The 27,902-nt window shown below is 41.2% G+C and overlaps 1 protein-coding gene across 2 annotated transcripts; it reads right to left on the minus strand.

Annotated features, from left to right (window-relative positions):
* Positions 1-843: 843 nt before the first annotated feature.
* LOC117813042 (G protein-activated inward rectifier potassium channel 2-like) lies at positions 844-27,780 on the minus strand. 2 transcript variants are annotated; one of them, XM_034684099.1, is made up of 4 exons: positions 27,708-27,780; positions 27,172-27,358; positions 8,149-9,069; positions 844-2,022 (listed from the first exon to the last, which is right to left on the minus strand). In XM_034684099.1, exons 3-4 carry the CDS (start codon positions 9,044-9,046, stop codon positions 1,667-1,669), a joined length of 1,254 nt encoding a protein of 417 aa, XP_034539990.1. In that variant the 5' UTR covers positions 9,047-9,069; positions 27,172-27,358; positions 27,708-27,780; the 3' UTR covers positions 844-1,666. The 2 variants fall into 2 exon arrangements, with proteins under 2 accessions (XP_034539990.1, XP_034539989.1); XM_034684098.1 differs by lacking the exon at positions 27,708-27,780 and having other exon boundaries at positions 27,172-27,401.
* Between the last annotated feature and the right edge of the window lie 122 nt (positions 27,781-27,902).

A 27,902-nucleotide genomic window follows, 5' to 3' on the forward strand; every position in this document is an offset into this window, starting at 1 on the left:
TGATCGTAACGTACCCATGTGAGAATGCAGGGTCACTGGAGGTCGGGTCAGACTCTGCATTCAGGTCTTTTACTTGAAGTCGTGTATTTTAACACCGTGGTCCAACTTCTTCTACTTAGCCCTGTAAAGCCTAAACCTTCAAATAAATGCCAGAAAATTCTAATTCTTTGAAAATTGAGTGTTTATTGGACCTTCTGACAAATAAAAAAAAAGGAAATAAATAGCCATTTTTAAATGTGTATCATATTTGATACATAAGGCAATTTGGTCTACATTTTTGCTCAAAGTTTCTTCTTTTTCAAACTATAAACATAAAAATATTTTTAGCCTCTAAAACTGTTTTTAGAGCTTTCTTCAAATTTTTCCCAAATTAAATTCAAACCTAGAAATATTTTTTTTCCATATTTCACGACAATATCATACATTTTTTGTTGCAAAAAACCCCTAATGAATTGTATATTTCTTCTCTGAATTGTTACATTTTTCATGGACTTCAATTAGCCAAAGACACTTATTTACTACGGAGCCATGGTAACATTCAACTAGTCATCAATCAACATGATACAGCAGGTTACATATATAGAAATACAATATACATTACAAATAGCTCAATTTCTACTCTAAATATACCTGATTATGTCATTCAAACATGATCTTAAATAATAAAAAGACTGTATGTTACTTTATGGAATGCATAATGTATGAATTTTAATAAAATGATGATTGACAGATCTGTAAATAAATGACCTCATATACCTGCTGTATGCTGAGGTGGTGCCACCTGAATAATAATCATATCATCATAATCACATGTTCAAAAGTAGTCACAAGACGGCGAGGGAATGATATGCAATCATCAGTTTATTTATTTGATACTGTTAGGTGACACGTGAACTGAAACAGGGACTTCTTTCTCCACCAGAGGCCTCCAATGTGCAAAAGTGACGAGATGCAGTTTTAAAGGGCCGTAGTCTGAAGTCACTCAGCTGTAAACAGCAGGTCATGGCTTCTTGAGGAACGGTATCGTAGACATGTAGTACTACCTTAAACAAACAGCTATCATTTGGGGAAGTATTTGTCATTGGTTTAAACTAGAGTTTGCATCCATTGAGATGTTTGTGTTCCTTATTACATTATCATCATACAGTATATACACATTACAAGATAAATTAACTGCAGATAATGTTTATACATGCTAATATAGTTCTGAAATATCAAATAATGAAGGCTTTATACATACAGTAAGGCATAGAATATATATACAGAACTAACCTAAAGGTATTAGTATCAAACATCTGTCAAATATTCACACTGCAACAAAACAAAGAATTCAAAACGTTTTTTAGTATATACAAAAATACTTATGCAAATGCCCCTAGGAATATCTTAATAGAAAAAATAATAGGAATCTCATCAGGAGGACATCACATTATATATGAAACATGCACTTTCCGCAGGGTTTCAGTTCAGCGGTGGGTCACATGTCGAGATGTTTGGGGGAACTGTGAATCACTGAGAAAGAAGCGGTTCTTGGTGCAGGGATACTTGGTCTACTGTGCTCATTGGTCCTCGTTTTGTACCTCAAACTCTCACCTGTGCTCTGAATTCTGGTCTGGTGAGTCTACAGTACTCAGTCATAATCTCATAAGGATCTCCGTCACACTCGCTACACTTTGGACTCACTCTCTAAGTTAGCAATGTCCCCGTTCCTCTCTGTCTGCTGGCTCTTTGTACCCTCTTTGTCCTCACTGGTCTTGGTTTCGGGACCCTCCTTTTCAGACTCCGGCAGTCCCTGCTGGCTCAACTTACTGGCCAGAGACCAGGTGAGAGGCAGGCGGGCGCGGTTGGTCATGTCGTACAGCTCTTTGGCACTGCAGGCAGGTGTGTTGGTCTCATAGATATCGTGGAAGCTGTTGTAGTCGACCTCGTAGAAGCCGTCCTCCAACGTCAGCACTGGCGTGAAGCGGTAGCCCCACTTGATCTCGCTGCTGATGTACGAACTCCTTGCCTGGCACGTCATGCCTGCAGACACAACACAGCACTCAGTATTAACATTTATGGTGTTGGTAAAGGATGCTGATCTGAACACACATTTCTTAAATTCCTGTTTCTTGTTGAAATCTGTGTTCACCAAAGAACAACCGATTGATATAGATGACAGTGTGCTCAGTTTGTCCCGTGATTCTTTGGGGATGTAAACAGGAATCGCATATATTTGAAGCAGCTGTGGACTTTCATTTTGTCTTGATTTTGGTGACCCCTTTGGACAATGCAATACTTCTTCTCATGTTGTTGATCTTGCCCCGTGCTTTTGCATTCAGTATTCTGCTATACCTTTACTCAACTGTCACATGTACTCTTTAGGCATTTTTTGACCGCTGGAACTTTACCCCTGAGCTGCGTGCTTTTCAACCGGTGGACCAGGGTCTACATTTAGTTCAGGGGTAGTTCATCTCCCCCCTGAAAAGCCCCTGCTAGGGGGGTAGTACTTTACAAAGGTCTCGGGACTTTCGGGGGACAGGGCCTGCAATGCTGAACGTGTCTGATTGGTAGATTAACCTCAGTGTTTTTATTCCTCCCTCCGTCCACATTAACATCACACACATCTGTGATTCTCTTGATTTCTCTTTCTTTCATTAGTTTTTATTTGTTCTATCTTTTTTGTATGTGTGTGTACTTTTCAAAAGAAGAAGCTGTGATTCTCTTGATTTAGCAGCTTGTAACAGTAGTCTTCTCTCAGCCCACCGTGAATGTGTCTCTCCTCCCAGTGTTACAGTTTTAAACGTGACCCTGTAAACTGGAGACCTTCAGCTGAACGTGTCAGTGTTTGTGGAGTTTACACAGCTGTTGAAACACAGAGGGAGTTCCTGGGAATGCAAACTAGTTTAGTTTTTATTAAGATTTCAAAATATCCTCATCAGATATTTAATGATGGTCTAAAGACGTTTATGAGGGATGCATCCGGCTGAGAGTCTCCAGTTAACAGGGTCGCTGTTTAAACCAAAACACCAGCTGATCTCTGCGATCACGGCTTTTTGAGTTCAAAAGGATTTTAAAGCCGTGTTGAAACGTCTTTGCTGCTCGCGCTTATCTCCTCTCACGTGTTGATTCAGTGAATCCATCTGTGATGAAATATAGCACCATCTAAAACAGACCAGCTGAGTCTCTTCATGCTAACAGGCTAACTGTTGTGTTGCTCATAATGATACCTGCCTGTCCGTCTGCTTCTATGGTGTCTTCTGTGATGAATGCCGTTTGTCTTTGTTTTACTGCCCTCTACTGGTCTGGTGGTGTAGTGCAGTTACTTTTTTTCCTCCATACGTCACTGGCCTGATTTACACAATCTACCGGGGACTTCAGCCCGCGGTCGAAACGCAGACAACAATGGGGGCACAGGAACCTTTTAGTTCAGGGGAAAGTAGTTCTGGGGGCTAAAAGACCCTGGGACTCTTGGTCGAAAGCTATAATAATGAGTACATACCAGATGTGAATTAAATCCTTCTCATGAGTGAATTAAATTCAATATAAAGATGCGTTTAGATGAGAGTTCTTGTTGGCTGATGCAAATGATGCAAATTGCGCAGGATAAATTATACACACAAATGACGTACATTGTGATGCATTCAACTTGCGCTTCATTTGCAAGAGCTGAAATATTGAATCTTTAGCGAACCATTCATGCTGAGAAGGCCAATCAGCATGGAGATCCTCCAATGATGTATGATGTGAGGAATGGACTGGGGAGAATGGAGGAAAAACTGAACGCCAAACCATGTGACACCTCCTGTATTTTTCTTTATTAAAAAAGAGGAGAAATGGGGGCTTGCTTCCAGGAAAGTGAGTGAGGAGGTCAATTATCTTGTAAGCTGTAAGAAACTTTATGTCATTTGATTCCAGTGAATTTGTTGTCTTATCAAGTTAGCACTGGTGTTTTTTTGGTACTTGCATGAAGGAAGATACTTATTTGCAGGAATAAAGCAAGTATAGAATTGTATTCCCTCCCCTGCAGTGCACTAGCCTAAAGCAAAAGCAACCAAACACGTAAAGCATTAAATCCACTGCAATATCCATTACAATTAGCATTTACTTTATCATTGGGGCAGATGTGTGTCTAACATGAGTCTGGTCCTGCTGGAGGTTTCTGCCTGTTAAAGGAAGTTTGTCCTTGCCACTGTAACTTACTAAATGCTGCAAAGTGCTCTGCTCATGGTGGATTAAGATGAGATCAGACTGAGTCCTGTCTGTAAGATGGGACTGGATCTGATCCTGTCTTGATGTTGGGTCTTTGTTAATAATAGAACATAGAGTGGTCTAGACCTGCTCTGTTTGGAAAGAGTCTGAGGAGAACATCTGTTGTGATTTGGCGCTTTATGAATACAGATTGATTGATTGATTGATTGATTGATTGAGTGATTGATTGATTGATTGATTGATTGATTGATTGAATTGATTGATTGAGTGATTGATTGATTGATTGATTGATTGATTGATTGAGTGATTGATTGATTGATTGATTGATTGATTGATTGATTGATTGATACTTCATCGAAAAATCACACAAAATATCTCTAAATGTAAATTTGGTATGAAGACTATAATCTCCTTTGATAAACATCAACACAGCTGTCCTCATACAGAAACAAAGGCAAGTTGTTCACTCATCTTTAATGGGGATTTTTAAAAAGTTTATAAGCAGATATAAAGATGTTTATTGGAGAAGGCTAATATTTAAATTCAGACCCCTGACACTGAGAGTTCACTAATAATGAGTTCCACTTTCAAACCTCTGAAAAGTATTTACAGAACATTATTTGTTTTTAAAGCTTAATCTGCTAACCCTGTTTACATTTGCCTTTTGACACTTGAATGTTCTTAAAATTTGTAGAAAAGTTTGGGACAACTTGCTCCAAAGTTTTCCCCAAAGTTACTTCTTCACACCTGACCACATGCGGTTTCTCTTTAGAACAGGGGGTGATCAGAAGGAGAGACATGATGTGTAAAGGACACTCCGGAAATCACAACGTAATGTTTACAAAGAGAGTAAACTGATCAGCAGGGCAGAGTTCTGCCTTAATATCAATGCTATGTGTAACAGCAGGTATTCAAGACTGGGGAGCGGTATATGGTGTATGATGCAGTTTCATTACATGTACAGGGATCACACCGGTGGTATGACAGAGAGGGTCATCACCTCCACCAGCTCGATGCAGTGAGTTTTATCTGCTGCATGGTCACGGTGGCTCACCCCGACTGCATTTGGTGAGAAAATTCAGCTGTAGATGCCCCACCCTGAACTCTTCAGGTGACTTTCAGGAGATTAGCTCAGGTGTGAAAACAGTTTATGACCACTATGATGTTATTTGGCCTGGCTTAGTTTGTGAAAGGACCCTTAACCTAGAAGCAAGCTGAACAGTGAGAACAAGTTGAGCTAACATTGTGGGAAGCTTAGCTGCCTTTATAAAACAAAAACATAGCCTGTTGATTAACACCAAATACCCTGAGACGATTGTATATTTTACGTGGGCTCAGGGTGTTTGGTGTTAATCAGCAGGCTATGTTTTTGTTTAATCAGGCTGTACTGGAGAGTATCATAACGTATGGGATGACAGCATGGTATGGTAACCTCTCTGTTCAGCTTAAAACCAAACTCTCTCGCCTGGTGCAGACTGCCATGAAGGTCATAGGGAACACTGGCAACCCTTCCCTACAGGCCATTTATGAGCAGTCTGTTCTTGGGCAGGCTCAGAGAGTACATTCCTCTGTTTTTCATTACCTGCACAAATGTGTGCTAACAAGGAGCTTAGGAGGGAGGCATGCTAGTTGTAGGCTGTCTTAATAAACAGAAAGGTCGGTTTGACTCCCCACGTCTGCAGATTTGAAGATCTAGTGGATGATTTTTATTTATCATGGAGAAGTGCTAGCGCTAGTTAGCATAGCCACATAGCTACATGTTCGTAGCTGTGTACCAAAACACACGTCGACATACTGACAAATAAAACAACAAGAAACACTAAATCTGTGACCAATGGTTCAGAAAGGTCCTGCTGCAGGCGCCTCTCCGTCAGGATCAGATTCAGAGGGTTGAAGTAACGCGGGTCTGTGAGCAGCCATGTCTATGCATGCAACATGTAAACATTAGATCAACGTGCTGGACAGCCAAAGCCACACCCACTTCATGAGGGGGCGTGGTCAGAGAGAAAACAGCCTGTTCTAAATAGGGGTTAAAAAAGAGGGTTTTTCAGGCATGCCAAAATCTGATTTGAAAGTGTTTTTTTGAGCAATAAACTTTAAAGACATGTTTTGGGACCTCTTAGACGATGATGAAAAAGAGCGTAATATGTCACCTTTAAATAGTGAATAGCCGGTTAGGGTTGGGACAGTGTTATGGTGCTCTCTCTAGGCAAAGGGAAAGGGAGATCGCACAAGAAGAAATATTTCTTGAAACCTAATGTTATCTAATGTTAAACATAACTTAACTAACCCTTTGTATTAACACTGTACTGTGTTAAGCTGTTTTTAAGGGTTTAAAAGCCTTAAGATGTGTAAGAGGAAACACGTATTGCTCTCCTCTGGTTAGCTTTGACTGAAGTTACTCTACACCGGCACAGCCCTGTTACTGTTAGCTAACCTCACATGATTGGTTCTTCTTCTCTGCTCTTAAACAGAGTTGCTGTAAAGACTCCCATATTAAAGACAGTATATTACTGTCACAGCTGCTTGGAGAAGGAGAAGAAGTTGTTTTTACATGTTTTAGGTATTTACTCATCCCTGATATCTAATTCAGGCTACTTTGGAGGCAATTTTGAAATTCAATTCATGGTGGAAAAACTCTAACCTTACTTTATGATACACAGTGATTAAAATAACTTCCTCATAAAAAGTCTTCTGTTCCTGTGAGCCATATCTGCATGTTCAAAACTGAATGATTGCTGACTCTTTGAGAGATCACAATTTTGATACAGATAGCAGCAAATATGGGCAAAGACTTATTGATCCCTGTCCAAACGACAGTGTTCAGATCATGTGCAGTCTCCCACACTATCTGTATTTCAGCTCTGTTCTCTGCTTTCTTTGCTTCACCAACTACTTTTATTGGATTCTGCAAAATGATATGTTTCATTATCAATTTATCCACACCTAGATTTTCTGTCCTGTGATCTCAATATCATTTATTCTACAAATAACCTGGCTATGACCACATACAGAAACACAGCTCCCTGTATCAGTGGGTTCTAATAGCTTCCAAACACAATCCTGGCTGTCTTGTTATTTATAGCGTCCTCTTTGGCTCAAAAGTCTGCAGGAAAGTCCTCTGTTAGCCTCTAGTAGCTGCTTCAAAACATCTCAGGCATTATGTAACGGGTTTATTTTGTCATAGCTGATAGTGAAAAAATGGTTAAAGCAGTCGACATCTAAACGCTGCCTCATCGCCCTCTGATCCAACGTGTTAACATGCTGTTTGTCCAGGAATTGTTGGCTGGTGGTGCAAAAGTGTTGGATGAGCTCAAGCCTCTACTTCAACGGGTATTGTATAACTGTACAGGACTACAGGAATAGTCAGGGGACACTGCAGTAAGTAGGACTCATCCTTAGTGGACAATTAAAGTCTTGATTCAGCTGAAACAGGGTACATGAAGAAGGGGTCTTGTGGGATTTTGAGAACTGTGCAACATCACTGAATCCATTGAAATACAGACTCTGTTTCATAATATACAAATGTATGCATCAGGCACCTTCATATCTTAAAGAGCTCATAGTGCCCTATTACCCCTCTAGAACTCTACGCTCCCAACATGCAGGCCTGCTGGTCCTACCTAAAGTCTCTAAAAGTAGTATGGGAGGTAGAACCTTCAGTTATCAGGCCCCTCTCCTTTGGAATCATCTACCAGTCAGGGTGCGGGAGGCAGACACCCTCTCTACTTTTAAGAGTAGGCTTCAAACTTTCCTTCTTGATAAAGCTTAAAGACTGAGTCTTATCCTGTCTTGGTGTTGGGTCTCTGTTCATAATTTGACATAGAGTGGTCTAGACTTGCTCTGTTTGTAAAAGCGTCTTGAGATAACATTTGTTGTGATTTGGGGCTATACAAATAAAGGTTGATTGATTGATGCACAATATCATTATAACCACAACATCAGATGGTTACTCACCAGTGGCTTCCACCATCCCCTCCAGGATCACAACAATCTCCAGGTCCTCCTTGGCCAGGTATGCTTCTGAGACCTCCCAGAAGGGGCTGTTTTGATTTATCTCATGGCAGATGATGAGCGGCGACACGAGGAAGAGCCGATCGTCTCCCGTGTTGTAACCCACATTTATGTCCGTCTGGTTCAGGGGGATGAACTCCCCTTCCTTGGTCTGCTTAGACTTGATAAGCTTGGCCCTGATTGAAGCTTCTACGATGTGCGAGTTTCGGAGGTCTCCGACTCTGAACATCAGGCACAGTCGTCCATCTCTCATGGAGATGACCGCATTGGTGGAAAATACTAGAGTCTCAGCTCTCTTCTTGGGCTGTGAGATCTTTACAAACATGCAACCCACCATGAAGGCATTCACGATAGATCCCAGAACAGACTGTATTAAAAGCAGAAGTATCCCCTCTGGACATTGGTCTGTGATGACTCTGTATCCGTAACCAATGGTGGTCTCTGTCTCGATGGAGAACAGGAAGGCTGATACAAACCCATTGAGGTTATTGACACATGGAGTCCACTGGTTGTCCGCTAAATGCTCCAGATCCCCTCGAAGGTAAGCGATAAGCCACCACATGAAGCCGAAGAAGAGCCACGTCACCGTGTATACCAACACAAAGATGAAGAGGTTGAACCTCCATTTGAGATCCACCAGCGTGGTGAAAATGTCCGTCAGATAGCGGTACGTCTCTCGCACATTACCGTGATGGACGTTACACTTTCCATCTTTCTGGACGTACCGCTGGACCCTCTTTGCACGGTCGATCGCTGTCAGCTGTTTGGGCAGGTCCTCGCGGGCCTGCTTCGGCAGCTTGGGCTGTCTGATGATGGCCGGGCTCTCCACATCCTGCTCCATGAGGTTTCTGGGTGGATTCACGCCTGGAGAGAGGAAGTGAAGTGGTACATGGTGAGGTTCATGCAAGCAAGGGAAACAGAACCCTTGGTTCAGGTTTGATTCAGAGAAAATACGGATACAACAGTGATTAACTAATGGGGTGCTGGTGGCCTAGCGGTCTAAGCGCCCCACATATAGAGGCTATAGTCCTCGTCGCAGGGGTTGCCGGTTCGATTTCCGGCTGGTCAACCATTTCCTGCATGTCTTCCCCCCTCTCTGCTCCCCACATTTCCTGTCTCTCTTCACTATCCTATCAAATAAAGGCAAATTTAAAAAGAAAAAAACAACAAAAAAAAAAAAAAACAGTGATTAACTAAAGCTAAATACAGTGACTGTACTGCCTATGTTTGTAACTGTACAGTGTTAAGGTTATTAACTAACTATTTAATGTCACTTTATACATGGGACCACCTGGTTGCTCGCTCTTTGTCAGGGGAACATCTGCACTTAGTCACTTGATGTACTTTGAGTCTAGAGGAATGAAAGAAGTGATAAAAAGTCTAAGCTTTGGAGTCCAATCCAACTCAACTAACAATGTTATAGGTCGTGAGTAGCCCAACATTATTCCTCATCACATTTCCTTTTTGTAAGTTTTGTCTTTGATCCCTTTGTTTAGAGGATGGGACAGCAGATAGAGCAGGAAACTGGAATAGAGTGACATGGTTCCTGAACCTTGTTCACACTGATCAGTCCTGCTTTGTTTCATCCATCCATCGACCTCTCCCAAACAACAGAAGCAGACTTCTGAGCCTTTCATCTGTGTCACTAAGTGCAGTTTCTTTGAGCACCTCAGACTTCTGAGGACGGGTCAGTGCTGGAGTCAGGTGAAAGCCAGGTGCATCTCATGCTGATGTAAAGGGATACTTGGTACATACTGTACATAAGAGATACTTTAAGAGAGCCTCAGACTCTTGTTAACTTCTCTTGTTAAGAGTTCCAGGGTCTTTTAACCCCAGAACTACTTTCCCCTGAACTAAAAGGTTCCTGTGCCCCCATTGTTGTCTTCGTTTCGACCGCGGGCTGAAGTCCCGGGTAGATTGTGTAAATCAGGCCAGTGACGTATGGAGGAAAAAAAAGTAAATGCACTACACCACCAGACCAGTAGAGGGCAGTAAAACAAAGACGAATGCCACTCATCACAGATGACACCATAGAAGCAGACGGACAGGCAGGTATCATTATGAGCAACACAACAGTTAGCCTGTTAGCATGAAGAGACTCAGCTGGTCTGTTTTAGATGGTGCTATATTTCATCACAGATGGATTCACTGAATCAACACGTGAGAGGAGATAAGCGCGAGTAGCAAAGACGTTTCAACACGGCTTTAAAATCCTTTTGAACTCAAAAAGCCGTGGCAGAGATCGACCGGTGTTTTGGTTTAAACAGCGACCCTGTTAACTGGAGACTCTCAGCCGGATGCATCCCTCATAAACGTCTTTAGACCATCATTAAATATCTGATGAGGATATTTTGAAATCTTAATAAAAACTAAACTAGTTTGCATTCCCAGGAACTCCCTCTGTGTTTCAACAGCTGTGTAAACTCCACTAACACTGACACGTTCAGCTGAAGGTCTCCAGTTTACAGGGTCACGTTTAAAACTATAACACTGGGAGGAGAGACGCATTCACGGTGGGCTGAGAGAAGACTACTGTTACAAGCTGCTAAATCAAGAGAATCACAGCTTCTTCTTTTGAAAAGTACACACACATACAAAAAAGATAGAACAAATAAAAACTAATGAAAGAAAGAGAAATCAAGTGAATCACAGATGTGTGTGATGTTATTGTGGACGGAGGGAGGAATAAAAACACTGAGGTTAATCTACCAATCAGACACGTTCAGCATTGCAGGCCCTGCCCCCCGAAAGTCCCGGGACCTTTGTAAAGTACTACCCCCCCAAGCAGGGGCTTTTTAGGGGGGAGATTATCTACCCCTGAACTAAATTTAGACCCTGGGTCCACGGGTCGAAACGCTCGTAGTTCAGGGGTAAAGTTCCTCTGGTCGAACAATGCCTTTGAGAACATGAGAACAAGGTTATGATTATACAATGAGTTAACATGAGTGACATGAGGCCGTTCTGCTGGCAATGAGTACTTGAAGTTTGATTCTTTTGTGCATTTTGATTCAAATATTGCTCTTATTTCACTTCAGGAACTCTGAGTTTAGGGCTGAACATGACTTGGTAGTCCTCCTTCACTCACAGATCTAGATTGGGGATACTGTACATCGACATCTTCATATTGACAGCAGTGTAACCAGATTTTCCAGATTGCATTCTAAGCATTTAGATTTCTGTAAAGACTCCTGCTAACAATAAACACCTAGACAACAGAATAACAGCTCACCCCTCCATTTAGTTGGTAAACAATACAATAGAGTAACCTTTTCTGAGACTGATTACAACAGAGTTTTTGAAGGCCTACTTTATCCCACACACACTCAACCATCCAGCCAGTGTTTTATTATTCCCACTGTGTGTATCTTAGAAGAATCACTTGGTTTGTCGGAGAAGAAGGACAGTGTTTGTCATGATGGAGAGCCGAAACAGAGAAGAAAAGATGGATTTATTAATGTAACTGACTCAATGTGGCCATACGCTCAGCTTGAGTGGCAGCAACACAAACAAGACATGCATGCAGATAATATCTGTAACAATAGACGTCCTACTCCTTCATTGTTTCCAGTCCCACCTCCACCAGTATGCAGACTTTCCAGTAGTACTAAACAGTCTCAGCACGAAACACTGCAGCTACGGCAATACTGAGAAAACGTGTATCCACCCACGCCGCCAAGAGCAAGCTACACTTGGTCACAGCAACTCGCTCAGCAAAGAGACTCAAGTTGGGCTGTGATGCATCGTGGGTGTTTGGGAGCTCCTCAGCACCCAAGGGGAAATCATACTGCGAGGTGACCATATCTGAAGAGTGAGATAATTACCCACTGAAGATAAATAGATTAGAAATGGTGTCAAAGCAGAGTATTTACTATGACCTGACTGTGCCAGTTTCTATATTTAACCATCTTATTTTAATCCCTGTTCAGTTCTCATGCAGTCAATCACAACACACAGTATAACCTGGTGAACTGCATCAATCATCCTCAGCTGGCTTTAGTCATCCTTAAAATGTAAGTGCAAGGTTAAGGTGCAGAAGCTGTGGTTTAATGGTCTTCAATAAGTACACTCTTTGTTGCTACCAAAACAGTGTAAATAGAAAAGTAATGTTGCTCTATCCCCATAGAGAACAGAGGACTCTGTGTTTGTAAACATATTCTTTCAGTGCAAACATTCATTTTCTCATATCACTTTTCCAGTTCTGTACATTAGTGGTCCACCTTTATGGATTTTTCAGTGGCCGATTCCAGTGCACATAATAAGATATATATATATATATAATGCTGATATCATGTTGTTGTTGTTTTGTTCCATTTATTGAAATAAAAAAATTGCATTTGATAATAACATCCATTATTCCATGCACATTACAATCGTACATACAATTTGATACATGGTTATCTGAGCCCGTCACATGTTTTAGATGGATCTCTAATTAATTCAAGAAATATGAAATCACATTGGGTGTATCTCTCGCCCTTCCCCCCAACCCCCTCATCACTTACTTTAACTCTCCCTGTCCCATTAAAGTTACTAACCATAGACCTTTCTGGAGTCCCTGAGCTCCCTTGTCTCGTAGGTTCCTCTGAGCTGCCGTAGACGTCCTCCTGCTGTGGACGTTCCAGACTCCAGCTGATACGGACGTGCTGGACTCCAGCAGCAAAAGCTACTACTACTCGTCTCATCACTATCACCGCTCCCTCTCTCTCTTATTCTCCTCTATCCCTCTTTCCAACCTCGACACGGTCTCAGCAGATGTGTGTCTAACATGAGTCTGGTCCTGCTGGAGGTTTCTGCCTGTTAAAGGAGGTTTGGCCTTGCCGCTGTAACTTGCTGAATGCTGCAAAGTGCTCTGCTCATGGTGGATTAAGATTGGGTAAGACTGGATCTTACCCAAGTGGCAACCTCCGGTCTAGAAATATGAGTCCAATGAGGAAGTGCTAAAAACTGCAGTTCATTGAGGATCCGCTTGAGGCGGGCTCCGAAAGTACCAGAAACCACATACACACTCATTCAAAGAAGACGATCTTTACAGCAGAAATAAACATGTTTACAGCCTGGTTCAAAAGACGAGTGTAGTCTGGATAGATCATTTCTCTATCAGCACACACTGTACGGGGGGGGGGGGGATTTCTTCATAATGCTGTAATTTCAAAGATATTGAGATTGTGAGTCTTCCAATGAGAGGCACAGCTGACTTGATTGACTGGCAGAACACTGTAACTGTTGGCCAGGAGGCTCAAAGCCCGCCTCTTTACGTCACACTCGCTTGACAGCAGCAATATGGCTTCAGAAACAGATGGGTGACGTCACAGATACTACTTCCATATTTTATACAGTCTATGATCTTATCCTGTCTTGGTGTTGGGTCTCTGTTCATAATTTGACATAGAGTGGTCTAGACCTGCTCTGTTTGTAAAAGAGTCTTGAGATAATGTTTGTTGTGATTTGGTGCTATATAAATAAAGATTGATTGATGCCATAGGTTTCAGAACATGACTAATATTTAGGGCAGAAGCAATATTAAACTGCACTACTTTAAATGAAAGAATATCCAGTAACTGTTGTAGGTTTGATGTGTTGTTATTTATGATGAGGACGATGTGTTAACATTCAGAGGGAGGTTAACACAGCTGGACAGCAGCCACACTGAGGAGGCTGCCTGCAGTTTCTGCAGACATTATTAATGTAGGTTTTTATCAGCCTTGTGACCACAGACGTCGACCGATGATGATTATTTTAAAATGCCATTTATCTGACAGATTCATTAGTCTAGATACCAAACTTAACCAAACTGCAACAGCTTAGAAACTAAAACTATTGGGTAAGGTTTCAGAAAAGATACAAAAACTCTGGTTGAAGTATTGACTGTGAGGGATCTGTTGGTCTGGTGGTTTAAGCATGTGCCCCCTGTACAGAAGGTAGAGTTGTGGCCTGGTTCGGCCCTTTGCTGCATGTCCACCCTCTCTCTCTCTACACTCTACATCTGTTTCATTCAGTCTGATTGAATAATTACACACATTGTATACAATTCTGCAGAATCCACAAGTACCAGATTTTAGGTCCAAAGGGTCAACACTGACATCTGGTGTGACACAGTAAATGAACAGTACTGGTTCAGGTCTGTGTTTAACCTGCTGGTATTCACGCACAATAAACACAGTAGTCCAGGACAGAGGGGCAATCTGCTGGAGTCAATGGTCGAATAATTCACAGCTGTGAGTCGAGCTGCTCATGTGTTGCTGCTGTAGTGAATGTGGATGGACCTCTTTCACTCCCGTCTGTAGAGCCTCATGGAAGCACCGCAGCACTTTCCATAGCATTTAGAGAATTTCACCAGCTGTCCACATGGCTGCCAACGACTTACTCACGGGTCATTTCACCCAGTTAGGACCATCCCCTCAGGTGAAAACTAAAAACCCAAAGACCACCACATGCAGACAACTGCTGGACAACACAGAAATCTAATTAACATTTCACTTTGTTTGTTTGTTGAAAGAATATGCTATGTTTACATCAACCTAAACATAGCATAAACAGATTAAGAATAATAATTGCTTTGCAGTTTAAATTATGAGCTTTTAACATGAGACAGACTGAAATCAATATTAATGACCGTGGAAATGCCCCTCTGTGTGTCCTATTAAAATGAATGAGACCCCCAGAGACAAAATGTATCACTTCTGCAGAGCTGCTTTCATACACTGTCAGTGAGTAGGCGCGGTGCCAAGACAGTTACAGCTATAACATCTATAAAAACACATGTTTAGTCTGTGTAACAACAACCACTGGTTTCTGAAGAGGCATTTTGAAGCCCATGATGAGGGTCACCATATTGGAAATGTTGACCCATTCTAGCTTTTGGTCAACCTAGACACACACAGCCTCATGTCAGTCAACTTAGCCACACCCCTAATTCAGTAAACTTGTGTGGAACTGTGGGCCATTATATCATCTCGACAAATGTGTTTACCCCAAATTCAAAATGTCTACAAATAAGGGATGTAGTGATATAAAAGTTTGGCATCCTAACATGGAGCCCATAAGAGATTCTTTGACTTTTGCAAGCAGCCCCAAGTGGACCCTCAAGGAACTGCAGTTTCCCGAACTTCTGCATTGGCTTACTTTTTTAAGACATTTATAGACTTTGTTAACTTTTTTCACAAAAACGTGTTTACACTAAGTGACTATGTAAGACAGGCGGATGCGATTTTTAAATTCTTACTGCGGATGTTTGAATTTAGTCAATCAAACAAGTAAACATTGCTGTCATTACTAATCAGCACCAGAATTATAAGTTAGTTAGAGTTAAGTAAGTCTGCCAGCTGGATGGAAACAATGTTATTATCTCCTCGCTTAGTGCAGCTTGTCAGTGTGATGATCTAGGAAATGTAGATCAAGTTGTACATACAGTAGGGATGGGCATTTCAAGTCAAAATACTATTTGGTGATCATTGGCATCTATTTGACGATTATTCGAATAATCCCCCCACCCACACACACACACACACACACACACACACACACCTGTCCCATTAACAGCTTGTTTGTGTGACAGTCTCGTTAACCAGCAGCAGGACGACGTGCTGCTAGTAGCAGGCACTGACAGCGTATCGATCTTTATGTCTGTGTTTCAGCTGTATTAAATTACTCACCCTCAATGTTGACTGTTCTTAGTGTCTTTTTTCTGTTTTTTTAAGTTGTGTTTTTGGGGCTTTTTTGCCTTTATGACAGGACAGCTGAAGAGAGACAGGAAACATGGGGGGGCAGAGAGTGAGGGAAGACATGCAGTACATGGTCACGGCCGGGAATCGAACCGGCGACCTCTGCGACGAGGACGATAGCCTCTGAATGTGGTGTGTTTTATCACTATAAGTGTATGAGGCAAAGTATTGTTACAGGTTATTAATAACTGTATACAGATTTATTTAGCGTTAGCATAGTTAAGACATTTAAAGGTGACATATCATGCAAAATGGACTTTTTAATGGTTCTCTACCTGAAATATGTTTCCCTGGCATGTCTACAAACCCCCCGAGAATGAAAAAAATCCATTCTGCCCCTGTTCTGATTTCTCCACCTTTCTGTAAATGTGTGTGAAACGAGCCGTTTCAGACTTCAGTGTTTTTGTTACGTAACAACAATATCCGGTCTGTCACGGAGTCAGAGCTCAGAGCTTGTTCAGCCCATAGACTGTATAAAATACAACTCAACCCCTCCTCTGTTTTTTATTACCTGCACACATGTGTGCTAACAAGGAGCTTAGGAGGGAGGCATGCTAGTTGTAGGCTGTCTTAATAAACACAAAGGTCGGTTTTACTCCCCACGTCTGCAGATTTGAAGATCTAGTGGATGATTTTTATTTATCATGGATAAGTGCTAGCGCTAGTTAGCATAGCCACATAGCTACATGTTCGTAGCTGTGTACCAAGACACACGTCTACATATTGATAAATAAAACAACAAGAAACACTAAATCTATGACCAATCGTTCAGTAAGGTCCTGCTACAGGCGCCTCTCCGTCAGGATCAGATTCAGAGGGTTGAAGTAACGTGATCTCTGAGCAGCCGTGTATATTCAGCCAACATGTAAACATTAGATCAACGTGCTGGAGAGCCGAGGCACATCCACTTCCTGAGGGGGCGTGGTCAGAGGGAAAACAGAGTGTTCTGAAGAGGACTGAAGAAGAGGACTTTTCAGGCATGCCAAAATCTGATTTCAAAGTGTTTTTTTGAGCATAAACTTTAAAGACATGTTTTGGGGACCTCTTTGACCAATATATATTGATGTAAAAAGCGTGATATGTCCCCTTTAAGTGGTAAAACATGTAAAAATTATTATTGGATTTGGTTGTTTAATATAATGTTTGAGTTACTTTTTTGATGAGAAGACACTGTCTCTTTAATATAGGATTGTGTGTGGCACAGACAGGGGGAGGAGTCAGTGGAAGCTGGGCTGGTTTGGAGTTGCACGTTTTTTTACCCTGTCTGTCTGGAATATTGTTTATTAGAGTAGAAACAAGCATCATCTGTTCAATTTTTGGTTTTGTGACACTAAAGGAACACCAGAATAAAGTTAGTTTTGTTTTTACATTATACAACGGCTCACGAGAGGATGATTGCTCTAGATGCAACAGGGAAACACTAGTAAGCCAGGACTTCCAGCTAGCAATGCAGTTTTGTCAGCTACAATAAGACTAGTTGGTTAGTCATAATTAGAATTTTTGTTCATACGACTTTGAACACTACTCACACAAAGACTAGCAGGATTAGCAAGGACATAGAAGATACTAGTTTGTCCACATGGGGCGCCAAACTGAGGCAAACCTTAAAACCTCACTATAATGTAATCATTATAAAAGAGAGGTGTTGTTATTTTAAAACCAGCTGCTGGATACCAGATAAAGATGATGAAACAGTGTTATGAGTTTCCTCCAGAGGTGAACATGAGTAACTCTGTGTTACCAAACCAAACAGTGAGTCGTGGAGCATCACGATTAGACATCTAACTGTGTGTCTGTACTGGGCTGTTCTCTATATGTGCTTCCTCCATGACCTCCACAAAAAACGTAAATATAATTCTGACTCCCTTGAGGGTGCTCAGGTTGTTATGTGATCCCTGTTGACGTGCCTGTCACTCACGCACACATACACGCACACACGCACACACGGAGACACACACACACACACACACACACACACACACACACACACACACACACACACACACAGGGATGCCGCGCCGTGCTCTGTCAGATTCTCCTTTACTTTACACATTTCCTAAGCCACCATCAGTGTTGGTTTTTTTTCACCACTGGAACAAATGGCTGCGTGTTGAAGCCGTTCTGCTCTCCGTTCACCGGGGGAATATTATGAGCTTGAGCAGCGCTGGTTTCCATGACAACGCACAGCTCAGTCTACCAAGTGCTCACAATATAGCAGGAATGTGCCGGACGAGGCCACACAGCAGCGTTGGATAACATTTGTCTGTTTCATCTTGTTTCAGAGAGCCTGAGGAGGAACAATGTCCCCGTGTCTGCTTTGTGCATAAAGCTGTCATTCATGTAACAGCTGGGTTGTTTTTTTGCTCTGAATGATGAATATTTGTCAATAGAGACTCATAATTACATACAGGCTGTTTGGAGCAGCTTTAATATGATGATACTGGAAATAAAGGCAAAATTAAAAAATCTAAAATAATTTATACCATTTCATGTTTTATTTACAGAATTGTATCATTCGATTTCCCTGTAATTGCTGATGTATTTATTAATTAATGACTTGCATTAATGTATTAATGTGCATTAGAAAAGATCCTCCTGACTCTGTCTCTATTGAGCCTGAAGCATTTTTCAGCATGTTGTTTGTGTCACTGTAAACTCTTATAGTGTCTTTTTTTTGGCCTCAGCAGCGCTTCCTACAAATTTGGTTACAGCTGGTGAGCATGGTGGAGTGTTCAGCAGCTCAGGAGCTACATATTCCTGTCACTGTGAATACCAATAGCAGAGTTAAAGGCAGACAGGATTGGGCTTGCATGTGTTGGTTTGTAAGAAAATCATTACTCTAAAAAAATGTAAGCGTTATAACATTTCTACTGAGCTTAAAAATGTTCTTGCAGCTTCATTCTGTTGACCCTCAGTGGTTAAAATCACCACTGGTGTGAATCTAAATTGAGACCTTGTACAACTAAAACAGTCTCATCTGGTATTTGCTGCACCAGTCCCTGTTATCACGCAACACTTGTCAGGATTTTTCCACTGAATTAAACAGCCAACACAATGTTATTGCTCTTGTGCAAAGTCATCACATATAAATAGAGTATGTCAGATATTTTACAGGCAATACTTTATGCCAGAACTAAGCTTTGAAAAAAATATGGCAGTGCTGTCATGACAGGCAAAAGGAATTTTTTCAAAAGACTAGGGCTACAAAAATGACAGTCTATTAAATACATGATCTGATTGAATGATTAGTATTGAGCAGATGTGTGTCTAACATGAGTCTGGTTCTGCTCGAGGTTTCTGCCTGTTAAAGGAAGTTTGTCCTCTCCGCTGTAACTAGCGAAATACTGCGAGGTGCAATGCTCATGATGGATTAAGGTGGGGTCAGACTGAGTCTGATCCTGTCTTGGTGTTGGGTCTCTGTTCATAATTTGACATAGAGTGGTCTAGACCTGCTCTGTTTGTAAAAGCGTCTTGAGATAACATTTGTTGTGATTTGGCGCTATACAAATAAAGATTGAATGATTAGCATTAAATGAACATATTCAGGTCATGTAGAGGGTAATGTGTAGATGATAAGAAAACTACTGTCAAATACAGAATCAAAAAGCATCCAAAGCATTGAATTAAGAGAGGGGTCTCTAACTGTTAGCTTAAAGTGTAATTAAAGCTAGGGTTGGTTGTCAAGGAAAACTAGCATGAATTTGAAAGTAGCATCTCCTGAGGACTCTGTCTAACCCCGTCAGCAGACAATTCTTTAAGGTATTCTTGTCTGTTAAGTATCTATTTTTGTTTATCAATCTAATCTACTCCTTATCTGTGATCATCATCGTTATTATTGTTATCATTATTAATCAATTTATTCAAATAAAACTTCACAGATCATAAAGTAAGTTATCTGTATATTCCTTTCAAAAGTAGATTTGGGCCAATGTGTAAGTCAGAACTCAATGTAATGGTAAATAGAATTGTTCAATTCCTCACATTTGATTAATTTCCTTTGTTCTAAGGATGAGCTCCGTTTATGAATATAAACCATTAAATATATTGTGACTTCAAACAGTTATTCTAGCATGCTAATTTGATGCTAAGTCTTATAAACACTAGGTTAGTAGCAAGCGCCAACCTCCGCGGAAGTGTTATAAACTGCAATACATTGAGAATCCTCTTGAGGCTGGCTGCAGAAACACCGGAAACCACATAGACATGAATGGGAAAAAGACGATCTTTGCAGCATTAAAGGTGACATATCATGCAAAATTGACTTTTTAATGGTTCTTTACCTGAAATATGTTTCCCTGGCATGTCTACAAACCCCCCGAGAATGAAAAAAATCCATTCTGCCCCTGTTCTGATTTCTACACCTTTCTGTAAATGTGTGTGAAACGAGCCGTTTCAGACTTCCGTGTTTTTGTTACGTAACAACAATATCCTGTCTGTCACGGAGTCAGAGCTCGGAGCTTGTTCAGCCCATAGACTGTATAAAATAATACTGAATCCCTCCTCCGTTTTTCATTACCTGCACAAATGTGTGCTAACAAGGAGCTTAGGAGGGAGGCATGCTAGTTGTAGGCTGTCTTAATAAACACAAAGGTCGGTTTTACTCCCCACGTCTGCAGATTTGAAGATCTAGTGGATGATTTTTATTTGTCATGGATAAGTGCTAGTGCTAATTAGCATAGCCACATAGCTATATGTTCATAGCTGTAGCTGTAGCTGTAGCTGTAGCTGTAGCTGTGTACCAAGACACACGTCGACATACTGACAAATAAAACAACAAGAAACACTAAATCTATGACCAATGGTTCAGAAAGGTCCTGCTACAGGTGCCTCTCTGTCAGGATCAGATTCAGAGGGTTGAAGTAACGTGATCTCTGAGCAGCCGTGTATATTCAGCCAACATGTAAACATTAGATCAACGTGCTGGAGAGCCGAGGCACATCCACTTCCTGAGGGGGCGTGGTCAGAGGGAAAACAGACCGTTCTGATGAGGAATGAAGAAGAGGGTTTTTCAGGCAGACCAAAATCTGATTTCAAAGTGTTTTTTTGAGCATAAACTTTAAAGACATGTTTTGGGGACCTCTTAGACCAATATATATTGATGAAAAAAGCGTGATATGTCCCCTTTAATAAACATGTTTACAGCCTGGTTCAAAAAACGGCTTGGCCCTACGAAGCTAATCTCTCTATCAGCTATTGGCTAAGAGGCTCACACTACGTCACACTCTGCCTGGATGAGTTCCGCATTTCCAATATGGCTGCCGCCGTCGATTGGCTTCAAAACAGCGCTCAGGAACAGACGGGTGACATCACAGATACTACGTCCATATTTTATACAGTCTATGGTTAGTAGGCCGATGCTGGTTGGTATGCTAACGCCATACTGTTGGCTGGTTAGAAAGGCTGGTGTGGCTGTGGGCGGTAACATAACAGGTGTGCTTTCATTTTGTTCACTAGCCTTCAAGATGCTAACCCATGAAGAAGAAAGGCTCGGTTAGTGGCGTAGGTGGTAAACTGGTCAGCATGCTAATGTTAGCAGCTTGAGTTAGAGCCAACAGCATACACTCCCTTCTGTTTTGTTGTTGTGTTTTTGTTTAAGGGCCGATGATAAAAAGCCCACACGTAAACTCTTTAGATGCTGAGTAATGCTCTTAAAGTGCTCACGGCTGTCGTGTTACAAATCTAAAGCGTAGATCAGGAGCTGATGATTAGATTATTTCATCAGGGGAATGGGTAAGCAAGCGGTTCATTGGATTATTGATGCAGGTGTTGAGGGGAACCAGGGTCCATCATGAACTAACTGGCGTAACTGAATTGAATAACTGGAGGGTATGCATTCAAGATGCTACGTTTCACTGATGGTTGTATAAGTCGTGTTGCATGCCTGGCCCGAGGATGTCAAGGCGTGTTGTGTCAGAAGAATCTAGTCTCTGAAGAATATCTATCAAGACGTGTGAACAGATCACAGACACTTCTTCACCATTTCATTTCCACCTCTCTTTCTAATAATCCCTGAGTAGGAAGGGTTGTTACAAACAGGTACCAGGATCCAGATGTGACCAAAATTGAGCTGAGGCCGCACTGGGACATGTGCTATTTTTAGGCACTGGAGCAGCTGAGCACAGGCGGTCTGAAAGTCAAATCATTTTCACATCACACCACAGTATTTCCCCAAGTTCTGGAGATCAGTGGCCTGTTCATAAAAACATGCCTCATTTAACAGCTGGTTCCTGGTTTACACTAAACTGGCAATAGCTGCTCATTCAAACTGTTGTAGAAATACAATGCATGGATGCCAGTTCTCCAAAGTCATTCAGGCTGCAAGCGCATCAGCATATTTAGTGTGATTTTGGGGTCTGACCCTTCAACAGGAAAGGTGTCCGATGAGTAAACAGGGATTAAAATCAGGCATCCAACAAAAAGCTAATCATTACAGATGCCCTCTGTACGGGAGAGGATTCCTGGCTGACGCTCTGCCCTGGAGGTTTCTGCTGAGAAACATCTGTTCAGGAAGTATTGATTCGGCTTTGCAGCAAACAGGATCAACTGCAAATTAAAACAGGTGCTGATGGCACGGTCAGGCAGCAGTAAGGCTTCTTACTATGATGTGCTGAACTGAGTAATCCTCTAGTATTCAGATTAGGGTCACAGGTCTGTCACTTTATTCTGCCAATCCACTTAGTAATAATATAAGATGCTGTTAGCCACACTGAGCAGGTGTCCAAGTCAACAGTCATAATTGTTAAATAATTAATAATAATAAAGGCTAATAAATAAATAATTACTGCATTTATTTATAAGAGATGAATTGATATTATCAGCCTCTTGAAGAGGGTCAGTGGTTGAACTAGCTAAATATACAAAGCAAGTTATGCAGAGAGGAACGGTTCTATGAAATGATTTAATTCATTATCTGAGAGAACAAACGTCAGCAGCTTTAACAGCCTTTAGTAAAGAGACCTTGTTTTCAAGTCAATCCTGGTGTCTTTATGTTGCAATGATAGAGCTGCTTTGTTGGGGGGGGGGGGGTGCATTAAAGGGACAGTTCTATTTTTAACTGGGGCTGTAGGAGGTACTTGTCAATAGTAAGTGCATTACCCACAGAGGATCCTGGTCAGCTCGGCCCCTTTGTTTCGAGGAAGAATGGAGAACCGGAGCAGAAGCTAGGCGATGAAGAAGAACATGTATGCGTCACATCTGAGAATAGTGCACGTTCACACCATCAGTAGTGTTTTGGTTGGAGTCTCTTAGAATGAGTGGTGGAGTTGACCGGTGTGCAGCTGTTGATAGCTGCCTTTGTTCCGGTTTCTCTACACTGCAGCCATGCTGACCAGGACCTGCTGAGGTTAATCCACTAACTCTAACAACCCCACTCAAAAAGAACAATACTTTTGACTTTTGATATTTTTCTTAACATTTTAATTCACTCCTCAATTTCTTATTTATTAAATATTATTATTATTATTTCATGATTTTTATATTTTTTTATTGTACTTACTCTATTCACCTGTTTTTGTTTTTTGGGAGGTTTCTGATGATCTAGTGGTGTTTTGGTAAGTTCCATTAGCACCCTAAGTGTTCCTTTCAAGTCTAACTTTGACTATACTATGGATATTTGTGTCTATATTCACCATTGTGTCTCTGATTATTAGGAATGTATATCCATGAAAAATCAATAAAAACATTCCAGAAAAAAAAAATATATATATATGTGTTGAATATCAGAAAGTCTAATCCGGTCATGACTGGATTGGTTAGTTTATGTAAACTGCCATGTGGAAGATTGCATCATGTGGTCTGCAGCCATAGGAGAGCATAGTTCTATGCTCAAAAGAAGGACTGCAAACTGAACATCTGAGTCAATGCAGAAACCAAGTAACTGATATTTTAAGAGCTTTGCTGATTTGCTCATTTTTCTTTGCTCGTGTTTTTGCAGAATTTTGTTGAACAGAACAAATTTTAACCACAGTTCTCCACCCAAGAGTGCCTGCAGGTTTGCATAGCCTCTTGAATGTATTCCAGTTTAAACAGAACCCAAGAGTCTCTGTGGAGAGCTGGTCTATGAAATGATGGGTTCAATCACACTACATCACTGTGTTTGATCTGACTCTAACCACCAGTAAACAGTGACAAGTGAGTGATCTCCTAAAAGTAACTGGTAGTTTTGAGTCAAACTGAAGCTGTTACACAACTTTTCTACCTTCATTTTATAAACAGCTGCGGATAGGTTAGGTTTAGCCTGTGAACTACTCCATTACAATATGAAACCATCATAGCTGGGGTCAAATCTCAGTGCCCGACAGTACACAAACAGCTGTCTCCAGGGTGAGAAAGAAACTGTCAGAAAGACCTGAAGCATGCAGCCCAAACAACCTCCATCACAAAGATACTGTATGCAGAGCGGCCTGAGAGGCAAAACCCAGGGCACAAAAGGATCTGCCAAACCTGAACTGTGAGTGCACGGTGAGAAGCGAAGGTATTTGTGAGTTCATCAACATTTTAGCTAAATCAGTCGATCAATACGAGTCTCATCTGGATGCAACCTTGGCACAGAGCGTTCAGGGTAGGTAAGAGAACTCATCCTGAAATCTCAAAAGTGAGGAGGACTTAAATAGGATGTAGAGAAGTGAGGGGGATACATTCTCAGGCCGTGTTGCCAAACTGTCATAGGTAGAGTTCAGGTGGGTGCTGCACCAGCCCACAGACTGTGTTACTAAACCAGGATCCCTGTACAGAGAGCAAGTACAGATCAGCAGAGTGACTGTCAGCAGGACTTCACTGTAAATACCACAAACTGAAAACAGTACGGTTTACATGGAGGAGTCAGAGTTTTGCAAAACCTAAAACAGATCCAGGCTCGTAAACTTGTATTATAATATCACAGAATGTGTTGGATAAGAACCTGTTTTAGTGGGAATGTGTTTTATTGAAGATGAAATGATTGTAGTGGAGAATAAATAAATAAAGATGATGTTTCAGATTACTGATGTTATTGTAATTCATAATTTCTTGAGACTGCAGCCTGAACACTAACTGGATAAAGCAGAATTTTATGGTTTGTAAGTCATTAAATAACTAAGCTGACATCAACATGCAACACTGGATCACTTTCACATGTGCTAATGGATTTCTTTTGGTGATTTTGAGTCTGATGTCTTAGGTCTGTCATTTTGACACATTTAGGAGCTTTTCTCGTGAAAGTTAATTTACCTAAATACATATCAATAGCAGTTTATGATTGTCTATTCCAACACGTTGAAGTGCATCATGGAAAAGACCCTGAATCTGTGATTACACAGCTTGGCCACAATGTCACATTGGCTGCAGATCCTGGAGCACATCCTGGGGGCTTGGATGAGAATCTCTCCCCCCAAAGTTAAAGGCTGAGGAGTTTATTCTTTCTTTCTTTATTTATTTATCTAACCAGGTAAGAGACTCATTGAGATTTAAAACCTCTTTTTCAAGAGTGACCTGGCCAAGACGGCAACACAAAATAGGTTACAACACACAAGCACACAAAACAACACAAATAGAATACGGTCACAGTTTTACATGGTTACATGGTTACACAGTGCAATCACAAGATCCAATTGAGCTTGTTTCTCTGTCTTTTATGAGTGACTTGAATGCCCCCAGAGTTACAAGATGTGTCAGTTTCAAGTCCTTCTGCACATCATTCTAGGTAAACGGGGCTGAAAATTTAAAAGCCTATTCAGAGGTAATGAAAACCCAACAACTCTCTCTTCAGGTGGTTGTACTCATCTTTACCAGAATATAATAACGCAATTTCTGCTGATGACTCTGAAAGTACATTCATGGGCAGGTCTTAGATTAAACTTTGTGGTCAGATGAGCTAAGCACAACTATGGATTTCCTATCCTTTACACATGTCTGTCAAATGTTCACCTCATATCTTAACGTTGCTATAAATGCTCTTGGTAATGAATAAACCTCATAAATTAGCTGATTAGAGGATAACTTGCTTAATTCAGATCAGGTCTGCTGAGTCAGTGATCTCTTTAAAATCTGTTCTGAAAACATACTTCTATCGCAGAGCCTTTCATGATGTATGTGTTTTATTTCATTTGAGTTTGACCGTTTTAAGAAACATATTTTGAGATAATTATATTCCTGTAGAGTTCTTTTAGGGGAATTTTCTGTCTTTCAAAATATGTTTGTAATTTCTTTATCTTGACTTCTGTGATTTTAAAAACTGACTGTTTTATTTTTCTGCCAATGTGAAGCACTTTGTAACTTGGTTTTTGAAAAGTGCTCTATAAATCAAATGATTATTATTATTATTATTATTGTTCTATTTATTGTTATTATAATTATAATTATTTTTATCATTGTTATAATAAGTATCCTTATTATTATTTTGATCATTATTATTATTGGTATTTTTATTATTACTGTTATTATTAGTATAATTAGTATCATTATTATGAGTAGTATTATTGTTATTATAATTAGTATTATTATTATTAGCATTATCATTATTATTTCTATTATTATTATTATCATTAGTATTACTATTATTATTATTATTATTATTATCATTATTACAATTATTATTATTATTATTATTATTATTATTATTATCAACATCATCATCATCATCATTCTCATTATTCTCATTATTCTCATTATTCTCATTATTAATTAGCTGCAGATCACTTTAGTTATTTAAAGCGTGTAGTCTTCCCATCATAACACCAGGTTTTTACACAGGCTCTGGGTCCCTCTTTCCGGTCTTTGCTGGGATCAGGTGCCTCCGCAGGAAGAGGAGAGCAAACTAACAGGCAAGAGATTTCCCGTTTCCATGGAGACGGCAGGTTGATCCCGATCATGGTAATAATAAAAGCCTCCAGACCCTGGTCCGTTTTGTCTCCTGTATTCACACCTGTGTGTGCTGGTCTCCCTGCCTGTGGTGGGAGCTCAGTGGTCCTGTGGTGGTGGTGGTGAGGCCGCGGCCCTGCAGGCTCTCACAGCCAGGAACATGTCTCACACACCTGCCTGCTTCCTCCATCTAGCAGCCGGATCTCCTCAGGAGGAAACCAGGACCCTTTACATTCAGGTCTACATGTGTTTCTGTACCCTGAAACCCTCCCTAATAAATCTGGGAGTCTCCGAGCACTCTTATGTAACTATCCTCCCCCACCGTCCCCCTCCGTCCCCCACCGTCCCCCATATAACACATGATTACATCTAACGAGCCATCATCACCGCGAGGAAAGGTGCGTATTACCTCGAGCAGCAGATCAACGGTCTCTCCCCGGGTCATTTTACAGCCTTCAGTCCGGAGAAGATCATCCGAGGAGGACTGAGAGTTCACCGAGCTGTGTGCCAAACACCGACTGAACGAGAGATACACTAAATCCCTCTTTCCTCCTCCATCCCTCTTCACTGGGAAGAAAAAGGCTCCGTCCGTCAGCCTGCCTCCACCCCTCAGCTCAGAGAGAGAGAGAGAGAGAGAGAGGGAGAGAGAGAGAGAGAGAGAGAGAGAGAGAGAGAGTGAGAGGGAGGGAGGGAGAGAGAGGGAGAGAGAGAGAGAGGGAGAGAGAGAGAGAGAGAGAGGGAGAGAGAGAGAGAGAGAGAGAGAGGGAGAGAGAGAGAGAGAGGCGGAGAAAGGAGAGGTGATAAGAGTGGATGTTACATACAGGCTACTCACACTTTAATGCATGTTAGTACGGAAGCCCTGAGCAGACAAGCCTCCATACGTTTATTCAATCCTTCCAGGATAGAGATAAATGTTTCCCTCAGGTTCTTCACTCGTTTATTTACCTCAGGATAACAAAGACGGGTTCCCTTGGTCACAGATTCAAACAGACCGTGCCGTCTCTGTTTTATGCCCATGCAGCTTGGGAGGTGCACGTTTCAGATTCAGATTCAGACAACTTTATTGGTCTCAAGAAGGGCAATTCATTATAGCTTACCATACATTTAACATTTACAACACATCCATCATATATACATGCT

This window comes from Notolabrus celidotus, chromosome 5 (assembly GCF_009762535.1).
Source record: "Notolabrus celidotus isolate fNotCel1 chromosome 5, fNotCel1.pri, whole genome shotgun sequence".
Lineage (NCBI taxonomy): Eukaryota > Metazoa > Chordata > Actinopteri > Labriformes > Labridae > Notolabrus > Notolabrus celidotus.